General features: G+C 38.9%; 1 protein-coding gene across 1 annotated transcript in view; it reads left to right on the forward strand.

Moving 5' to 3' along the window:
- The window catches only part of AK9 (adenylate kinase 9), a 59,020-nt gene extending 48,824 nt beyond the window's left edge, over positions 1–10,196 (forward strand). Inside the window, exons 28-36 of the mRNA XM_088053459.1 lie at positions 761–962; positions 2,105–2,251; positions 3,522–3,742; positions 4,927–5,123; positions 5,638–5,807; positions 6,519–6,617; positions 6,699–6,801; positions 7,343–7,457; positions 9,908–10,196. Coding sequence (XP_087909585.1) covers positions 761–962; positions 2,105–2,251; positions 3,522–3,742; positions 4,927–5,123; positions 5,638–5,807; positions 6,519–6,617; positions 6,699–6,801; positions 7,343–7,457; positions 9,908–10,110 — 1,457 coding nt within the window. The 3' untranslated portion in view covers positions 10,111–10,196. The remainder of the gene's footprint in view (positions 1–760; positions 963–2,104; positions 2,252–3,521; positions 3,743–4,926; positions 5,124–5,637; positions 5,808–6,518; positions 6,618–6,698; positions 6,802–7,342; positions 7,458–9,907) is intronic.
- Positions 10,197–10,786: the final 590 nt, after the last annotated feature.

Consider the following 10,786-nt stretch of genomic DNA (forward strand, 5'->3'; position numbering starts at 1 on the left):
TTCCTGCTTTTCTTGCTGGGCACAGATTCTTTTAGTTACATTCTCTAGTATCTCATTTGACAGTCTCATACTTATGCATTGTCCATTTCAATTTTATCCCAAGTCCTTAAGATGTTAGAGAGCTAGACTTGCACTTAGAAAAACTGGACTTACACTACTTATACCACCTGTATTTGTTGGTTATACTAAATAAATTTAAATTAATAAATAATAAATTGGTTATTATTTTCTAATTGTTTCTTATTTTTTTCAGTCAATATAAGCTAATGTAAAATGGAGAAATAGGCCTAGGACCAAGGATGAGGACCCCAAACTCCCCACTCCCCAGTCTGTTTCCAAATTTCGCTATTAAAATACCCCCAAGAGTTCCAACCTTCTCCCCTCCCCTTCCTTCTTCATGACTCTGTCAATCAACACATTTCTGCCTTTTACTGGAGGAGGAGGAAATTAATGTTAAACCATAGTTATTGATTAGAATAGGATGTTAGGAACTGAATAAGAATGAAGAGACAGGTTCAAATTACCTCATATTTAGGATGAAATTTTGCCATATTTCCCATTTCCTGGATAAGTGTAAGTGATGGACTGTTCTGTAAGAGGAGCAGCAATGGAGGCATATTTTCTAACACACTCTTATAATATTGACTGTATCTGCTGAGGTTTGTGCTAAATTGAATAGTGTTAGCATGCCCTGTGCATATGCCAGATTGTGACACTGCTTACCTTAAAAGTTGTGACTTGAAATCAAAATATTTTGCAGTTGCCCAGAGACTTGCGAGTGCTTATGGGTTCCTGCGTCTGTCCTTAGGAGATGCCATCCGGTTTGTGATAAACAATCAGCCAGAGAGCGAGCTGGCACTTAAGGTACAGTCACACCTTCTCCAAGGACTCACTGTACCTGATGAATTATCCATCCAGGCTCTAGATATGACTCTACTAAATCACGTGGATAATGCCACTGGGTAAGAGTCTTCTTGGGGTATTGGGAGTTTCTCCAGGACATAGGCATGGATTCCCATGTTATCACTGTAATCAATTTCACTAAAACACATCAGTGGTTTCTGCATTAAGAAAATAATCTGTTCAAAAGGAGATTTTTTACAATGGTTCTGTGAAATGAGACTGAAGACAATTTTCTGCTATTTTCAAGTAACTATATTCCAGTAAATCCAAATAATATACTTTATGACAGTTACTTTTTTTTTCAATAAGTCAATAAGCCCATATCTTCTGTAATCCTTTGAGAACTACCATTCGGTCTCTCTTATGCCAACTCCAGAACCAACTTGGACGCACCTGATTCTCTTTGATCATGCAGGCTGGTTCAATACTTGTTTTTTTCCCCTGGTTTTCTTAACATCTGAAGTTATTAAGGAGGAACTGAAACCAGTGAGTCTTTCCACCTCATTCATATCTGATCCTAGGCTCTTTCTTCACCACTGAAACACCTTTGAAACTGGGCAGACTTAAAAAGCTTTATCATCAGTATTTCATGACATTCAACTCCTCTCCCCCAAAAAGGAGAATTGTTACAGAAACAGGGAATTCTGCAATAATCTCTGAAAATTATTTGTGCTTGTGATCAGAATTCTTTCAGCTTCTCTTTCATGTTAAGTCCTGGAATATTGTTTCAGTATATTTTGTTCCAGTATTGCCTAGTATGTGAAAAGCATTTATTCTTCAATTTGATTTTAAAAACTCTTCAAATACTGTAGTAAATCTTTTTACTTACCACTTTAAAAACTGCTCCTCCCAATCCACATGAAGACTTCTCATAGTTAAAATTATGTTTCTGAATGATTGAGGTATCAGAATTTCAAAGTATACCATTTTTATAAGTCACAGCCATCCACCTACCTTTTGCCCTGTGTGCATTTCCTTTTCTCATTACTATTTCTTCTTCTACCTGCTTGATTTTTTTTATTTGGCTGTAAGTTCTTAGGAGTGAAGAATGTGCCTATCAAGTGAGAGCAGTGATAACTTCATGGAATGGGTGTAGACTTCTGTCTCCATGGAAAATGTACTAGAAATACACATAGACTAACTGGTTGATTGGAAACTCACTTCTTAGGAAAGCTATTTTTCTGTTTCTGTTTGTGTGCAGAGTTGTAATTGATGGATATCCTCTAACAAGAAACCACGTATATCTCTTGGAATCAGCTAAGATAATTCCAGTGAAAATCTTTGAATTAGATATGGATACAAAGGAAGTGTTCAGAAGAGCACTGTTGGATAAGGAAACCAAAAGCCGGTAGTGATACTCCTTGATAGTTTTGGTTTTTTTTTATTTTCTACACAATATTGTAATATCTCTATTTATGTGCCCCAGTGCTACAGCCAGATAGTTGTATCTAACCTGGAGCATAACTCAGCTGTCTCTGAACTCCACATATGAAAAACATGGGAACCAGTCCCTCTCCTTTTTAATGCTTTGATTTCCATAGACCAGAAACAGTGATGTAAGGTGTTTGGGGCATGCTCTGGCCAGATCCCTCAATTGCATGACTGAGATTACAAATGTGCAATGCTGTGCACCCACTGCTTAGTTTAACTGGTTTAATGAAACTGTACATCAGAAATGTTACCACTTCTTTCTGCTGCTGAAATTAATTTTTCATCAATTATTATCAAAAAATATATTGATACTTCAGCTACTAATCTCTTTTTTAAAAACTTAATTCGAGTTCTTTTAAAAATATGGAAATAATGCGTATTTAGTAATGTATAAAATTCAGGAGTTCTAAGCCTTTTGATTCAGTTCATTCCCTTCTTTGTTTTTCTGAGAAGATAAATATTCTGCTGGAAGAGCCCTTGGTTGTTTTTGAGGAAGAACAGTAAGTAGTTTATAAGCAGACAGGGAATGAAAAAGAACAGAACATTCACTTTAAAATTAAATTGTGTAAGAACCTGTTTCTCATTAGAGGAAATGTTTCTAAGAAGTTCCAGATAGCTTGGAGCGTTGTTGCATGCCTCTCATTTTGTCCTTTTCTTTTTGTCTCTTTCTTTTTATCAAGTAATCAGTACAATGTTAAATTGTTTACTAAAAGACTAAAGACAATTTCCATTGCAAAAATTAAATTAATGATGTGTTTTTGAAAGTATTTACTTTAAACTTCATTTTAAATACCAAACTAATTATATTTCATAGGCTTAAGTTCAAATCAAGTGTGCAATATTAGGGTACCATTTAATGGTGTATCTGTAGTGTGTGTCAGGTAATACGTACTGATAAATTCCAAATCCTTTGCAAAATAATTATTGAGTTGTATTTGGGACATAAATAGAAAAAGTAGTGTTCTTCATTTTTGAACAGGACTGTCTGATCATAAGTACACTGCTTTTCATAAGTAGCTGGTAGTATTCTTAATAAGAAATTTGTATCTCTCAAATATGTTCTACAGTGTCAAATAAGCAAAATTTTGTAAAAAGAACTTAGAGTGAACTCTAGAATTTACACCTGAAATGCAATGAAATTATCTATTCTTCAGATTTAAATCACTGTTATTTTTCATTGTCTTTAGACTTCCCTATCCTGAACATGACAGCCCACAGATTCTAGCTATTAGAAATTCCTGCTATAAACAGCACATTGATGATATTAGAACTTACTATATGAAAGAACATCAGAACTGGTGTGTGATTGATGCCAATCATAGCAAATGGAAGGTCTGGAACACCATTGAGCAGGAAGTTCAGGTGGTTGTTAAACAAATCCAGATCTACCTGGAAAGAAGAAAAGAAGGTAAAAGAAAAACAAAGTTTCCCAGAATATTTGTTTCTTTAAAAATCTGCAATGTACTATGTGCATGACAACTTCACCTTTCTTTGGATGAGGCTAATTCTTTGGCATATACATAGCCTTAAATTCTTCAATCTCATCTACAGAGATCTTTAAGAGATCTCTTGAAAAGAGTGAAGACAAAGCCAACTACAGGGCAGTCTGAGGCCATCCTCCAAAGAACAGGGTAACAGACATCTGCTAAAGGAAGTCAGAATTCTTGGTCCATGGCAGATCTAGCAACACTGGGTGGTAAATGATAAAGAGTACCCCAAATGTGCAAGGTGAACTCTTACTTGAAGCTTCACTTCAGTGTTAGTGAAGGAAGAGGGAGGGAGAGGGAAAATGTTAATTTGAAATCTAGAAACAAGCTTAAATATGCCATCTGAGTTAATTTCTGTGCTTTGGGAAGAAGACCACTTTATTCTAAAATGGCACAGTTTCCACTTGACTCTTTGTGTGTCAGCACTGGTCAAGATTAAGTAAGTCTTTTGAAATGTATGTACTATTTAATTAGAATTCCTCTGAAGGGCAAATATACTTCCTTATCTTATATCCACATTTTGGGTTTACCTTTTACAACTCTGTGGCTGAACCCATCTTAAAAATTGGAGTCATAATCAAAAATCTTAAAATACATTTAACTTTTACACATCAAGCTTGAAAAAGCATGACTTTTAAGTAATTTGGATTTGAGATGGCATTTTATTCAAGATTTTGAATATATTTCCTCCAGATAGAATGTAGCATTTGCAATATATGGATGAATAAAGGGGAGCCTTTCATCACACCTTGTACTCTTTTTCAGCAATATAAAGAAATAAAATAGTAGAACTGTCCCTTACTAACACAAAGGAGTGAAACAATAAATCATAAATAAGAACAACAGACTAATAAGCTGAGCATGCAGAGTATCCCACATCATTAATAATTATATTTCTTAAATGCTACAAAATGTTATTAAAATTAATTGCTAAAACGAGTTACAACTTCATTTTATTGTCAAATTGCTGTTTTAGTTCTCATTATTTCATATAATTTTCAATTTAAGAATTATCTTCTAGACTGTAGCATTCCTGAGTAGAGTTGTTTGATGTTTCTATGTCTCTCATAAATAAAACATTATCATTAATTGCTTTCATTAACAGGAAAAGCAGCCAGCATTGCTGATTTATGTATCACTCCCAAAGAACTGCAGGATCAGCTGGGGGAGTGTGGACAGTATAGTCCTGTCAGCCTTGCAGAGAAAGGTGAACTGATTGACTGCTCTGTAACCCCCTCATTGGAGTTTACTGCAGAATTTCAAGGGCGCTATTACAAAATGGCTTCACAGGAAGAACTGGAAGTACGTGTCAAAAAGTGGGTCAAAAAGGAGGAGATTATGGGATGAGGGAACATTGTTGCTTAGAATCTTTGATTCTGTACAGAAATAGGTAATATGCAACTTGAATTAGACCACTTTTGTTAGCATTCAAGCTTTTGTTCTGCATACTTCTGCTGTCAAATGTCTAGGCAGACAAAATACAGCACAGACACCATTAAACTAAATTTCGTCTTACGAATTGTCACAAATCAAACATTCGTTTGAAAAAGTAACTTTCTCCGTTCTCTATCTGTTGTGGGGTGACTGAGTTAGAAAGTGGTTTATGATAACAGTAAATAGTGATGGATGGTGGGTGGATAGTGTCTACTTCAACTAAGAATAGGCTGGAAAAGAAATTACCCAAGAGCAACAGCAATGCCAACACACTTGCATTGCAGAAAAAAAAGGTATCTAAATTGTGTGAGCCAGTCCTGTGGAGTTTGGCTAACTGTCCTACAGTGCTTCTTTCATGATAAAAACATTTCTTTTTCTACAGAAATTCTTGAGCAGACCAGATGTTTATGTATCATCACTGGCATCTCACCCTCTCCCACCCCCATACATGCTACCGAAGAAACTGACTGCGGCAGAAGTGAAGGCCTTATTCCCTCTAAGGGCTGAAATGCGAGGGTACTGTCCAGTCACTTACCTAGATGGAAAACAGAGGTATGTCGCTAGAGTTTTCATAATCTGAATTACAGACTATATTAATGCATTAAGAAGGAAATATTTTCAAAGTACTTTTTAATGCTGTTCAGCGTCTGGACAGAAAAAGTGATTAAAATTCTCTATATTGCACCTGTGGCTTTGGAAATCAAGATAAAATCACCTTTTAAAACTTACATGGCTACAGGTTCTACAAGAATCTGTGTTGGCTTGGTGTCTTTCATGATGAAGATGGACAGATATAATTTGAATTCTCTCTATCATAAGCCTTCAAAGGTTCAAAGAAATCTCATAAATCCCTAGTAGATGCAAAACTAGCTATTATGATTTTTGTAAGAGATCCATAAAGCTCTACCATAAAAATTTCCTCAGTGTGCAAGAATTTCTCATCAGAGGAGAACCATAATAGCCAATTCTATGTTATCTCTTTTTAATCTCCTGAACAACTATGACTGGCGTTTTAAATGGAGGAGTTCTAAAGAAGCACTATAAAAGTTCCTCAAGCAGATTTTGAGGCAGAGACTCTATAAGATTTCGAACCTTGTAACTGTCAGTCATGTAATGGAAACTTGGATGATCAATTGCAATTTTTCTTTGTAGTTGCTACACTTGCTAAATTACCAGAAGGCTACCAGTAGCTCATGAATTTACACCCCACAAATTATGTTTTACATTTTCTGTGAACAAGTAATCCTTGTTCCATCTCTTCAGATATGAAGCTTTGGTGCCTGGCAACATTGAGTATGCAGCAAAATACCAAGACAAGGTATATATTTTTGAAAGTGAAGAAAAACTTCAGAAGTTTATGAGGTGAATACACTAACTGCATTTTAATCTTCAATCATGTAATTGTTTATACATCTTGAAAGTGCTTACTTTTTATCTGGTTAGGTTACCAGAGAAATACTGGAATCTGAAGCTTCCCCATAAACTCCCTCCAAAAAAAGAGCCAATGCTACTAACTATGCTTCCTTTGGCTGGATACCTTGAACAGGCCAGTTTTTGCTTTTCTATTTTAAAACATGATTTTTTTTGATATATAGTGCATCCCACTCAGGTTTTTTTAAATTTTTAATGCATTTGAGTCTTATATTTATCAATGAGATTATATTAAATTGAAAAAATTTTAATTACAGTTGAGAGCAATTTTTTTAAGCTTTAAAGTAATAGATGTTTGTAGCTTTAATGAAAAAAAATACAAGACCGTCAGAGGGGGATAATAAGCTGCAGTATTATATGATAGATTTTCTGACTTAGTTGTTTATCATATCTTGTAACATTTTGGTTTGACTTTTAACACCAGCATAGACACAAGCTTACCTGGAAAAATTTAAGAGTAGGTTGTTACACTCTGACACATGAATAAATAAAACAATGATTCATGGTCACAGCCCTCCCTATTTTATGCTAATTTGTTATCTTCTGCTATTCACCAACTTATGGTATTGTCCTGTATTGTTAGATCTGCATAAAAACAGGATAAGGCATTACTCAAGATTCTGTAATGGTCTTTTAAACCTGTTTTCTTTCTTTAGGGAGTAGCAACTTCTCTAATAAAAGCTCTGCATGAAGTTGGCAGCCTTAAGCCAAAGTATCCATTCCTAAGTGTGAAAGAAACTGCTCTGCTTTTTGTCTCCTTCCATCTAAAAGGTAATGTAAAAAATAGCATGCTATAAAAATAACTAATTGTATAAATTACCTAAGTCCTCTGAAACAATATAGATAGCAATTTAGTGTTCATGTTTGCTATTTTTTAGAATTTCTGTTTGGGTTTTTTTTCAGCAGGAGATATCAGTTGCAAGTAATAATCTTCAATAGTTTGCAATCAGCTTAACTATTGCCAGCTTTCTTGATTTCAATGTCTTTGTAGCTCTGCTATAGCTTTGGGCTGGTTTCCAGCACTGCTGGACACTTCTGGAGCATTACTGACATTTCTTTCAACCCACCACTTCTATCTTTTATAAGCCAAACTGTTCACTGAGTGAACTTCACCTGGTCTTTCATATTTTACATTTTTATTTATTCTTTTAGATAATACCAATATTAATTATTTTTTGAAGCTCTTCACATCCTGTGTTTCCTCATGTAGTTTCCAGAGCCCTCCAGAGTTTTAACTATCACAGATTTTTCTGCTAGCACAGCTTTGTTAAGGAACCCCATTGAACAGGGCAGGCACATGGTAAACCCCTGCATAAATGTACAGTTCCTAAGCCCTCAGACTGCTTTTATACTGTAGTTTGCTTCATTCACAAAGGCTGTTTTCATTCTATTGTTAGCATGGCTTTGCTAACCTAAGGATGCCCATGCTAGGAATATTTTGCTCATATATTGCAACATTAAATCATTATTAGTAGTGGATGATGAACCAGAAGGGTTATGCAAGTACAGAAATATCTTCTCCCTGTACAGAAATATCTTCTCCCTCCACAATTATAATTGAGTCCAACTCCTGGCAGTGCACAGGACCATCCCCAAGAACTACTGTGTCCTGGAGAGCATTGTCCAAACACTTCTTGAATTGTGTCAAGACCACTTCCCTGGGGAGCCTGTGCCAGTACCGTTGTGGGCACTCAATCCAGTGAAGAAACTTCTGATATCCAACCCTAATCTAACCCTCCCTGACAACTTCAGGCTATTCCCTCAGGCCATGGGCCCTCACTGGTCACCAGAGAGATCTGTGTCTGCCCCTCCTCTTCCCCTCACAAGGATGTTGAAGACTGCAGTGAGGTCTCCTCTCTGTCTCCTCTAGGCCAAACAGACCAAGTGACCTCAACTGCTTCTCATACAGCTTCCCCTCAGGACACTTCACCATCTTTGTTGCCCTCATTTTGACACACTCTAGTAGTTTAATGCCTTTATTATATTGTGGCACCCAAAACTGCCCCCAGCACTGGAGGTGAGGCCACCCCAGCTCAGAGCAGAGCGGAACAATCCCCTTCCTTGCCCAGCTGGCCATGCTGTGCCCGATGTCCTCCAGGGCAGGGTTGGCCTTCCCGGCTGCCAGGGCACTGCTGGCTCATGTTCCACTTGCCATCAACCCCCAGCTCTCTTTCCACAGCGCTGCTTTCCAGCCTCTCATTCCTCAGTCTGTCCGTGCATCCAGGGTTGCCCCATCCCAGATGCAGAATCCAGCACTTTCCCTCATTGAACTTCATATGGTTGGTGACTGCTCAGTCCTCTGATTTGTCAAGGTCTCTGCTGGGCCTCCCTGCCTTCGAGGGAGTCAACAGCTCCTCCCAGTTCTGTATTATCTGTGACCTTGCTCAGTATCCCAGTCCTGCATCCAAGTCACTCATGAAGATGTTGAAGAGCACAGGGCTGAAGATGGAGCCCTGTGGAACTCCACTGGTGACAGGTCACCAGTCCAATGTCACCCATTCCCTATAACCCTTTGTGCCTGAGTGGTGAGCCAGTGGCTCATCCATGGCATGATGTGTTTATCCAGCTGTGTGCCTGACCTTTTGTCTAGAAGGATATGGTGAGAGACAGTATTGAATGCTTTACTGAAATTCAAAAAGATTACATCAACTGGCTTCCCTTGACCAGCTAGGTGGATTATTACTTTATCATACAAGGAAATCAGATTTAATAAGCAGGACTTTCCTCTCATGAAGCTATGCTGGTCACAGTCCTGCTTATCAAACCTGACTTCCTTGTATGACAAGGAAGCCTATCTTATGGGCAAAGCATTTAGGTCATGGAATACCTGTGTCAAAGACAGAGTGGCCCAGCACCAGCCATACCAGACCTGGTCTATCCACAAGGTGTCCCACTTCAGGCTGTGTGCCACACTACCCAAATTTGTCACTGCCTGGAGTTTCACCAGTATCTCATGGTCTGAGAAATGGGAAGTTGACAGCAGCTGGGCATGTTTGTTGTGTGTTCTTTTACAAAAGCCTGATCCTTCTGATTATCATGGCCATTTGGAGTCAGGAACTTTCTGAAATACCAGACGATCTTTTTGGCTTGGCACCAACAGTCAAGGTGTTTATTTATACCATGGGTAATGCTAACAGAGGTAGACTTGGTACCTTTGGAAATTTCTGTAATGTAATTCCATGTTTATAGGGGACACTAATATGCTGCTTAAATTCTTGCAGCACACAACCCCCGGAGCTCGGAGCCAGTGCGGCAGATGTACAGGAAGAAGCTGTTGCAGTTCGTGGAGCACTGCCAACTCATCCCCTACCTGGGGACTGCCATGGCAGACCCGTATAAGGAGCCAAGAGATCGGCCCCCTGGCTTTGATGACAGGCTGCAGACTTTTCTTTCTCTGAAAGGCACCCGTCCCACTTTTGTGTGAACCCTGTATTTCCACATGTGATTAGCACATGGAGTGTCGCCATCAGGCACCAGCATGGCTGCAACATGGCCCGTGAACATCACACACTCCTGGGCCAGTTTTTTTAAATCTTCAAATCTTAGAAATAAAATCTTTTGCCTGAAGTTCAGAGATATAAAGCTACTAGAGTGCATCCAAAGAAAGGTTGTGACAATAGTGAAGGGCCTTGAGGGGAAGTTGTATGAGGAGCAGCTGAGGTCACTTGGTCTGTCCAGCCTGGAGGAGACGGAGGGGAGACCTCACTGCACTTACACCTTCCTTGTGGGGGGAAGAGAAGGAGCAGACACTGATCTCTGCTCTCTGGTGACCGGAGACAGCATGCGAGGGACTGGCCAGGGGAGGATTAGTTTAAATATTAGGAAAAGCTTTTCACCCACAGGGTCGTTGGGCACTGGAACAGGCTGCCCAGGGAAGTGGTCACAGCACCAAGCCTGACAGAGTTCAAGAAGCATTTGGCAACACCCTCTGGTACATTATGTGATTTTGAGGGCTCTCCTGGCCAGGACCGGGAGCTGGAACCGGATGATCCCTGCTGTTCCCTTCCCAACCCGGCTGTTCAGTGATTCCGCGGCTCCAAGTCCCGCCCGCCTTTCGCTCATTGCGGCAGCGCAGGCGCGGTGCCAGCCCCGGCCCGGAA

This window comes from Pseudopodoces humilis, chromosome 3 (assembly GCF_049639895.1).
Source record: "Pseudopodoces humilis isolate 2021_Gansu_Grassland_sample_001 chromosome 3, ASM4963989v1, whole genome shotgun sequence".
Lineage (NCBI taxonomy): Eukaryota > Metazoa > Chordata > Aves > Passeriformes > Paridae > Pseudopodoces > Pseudopodoces humilis.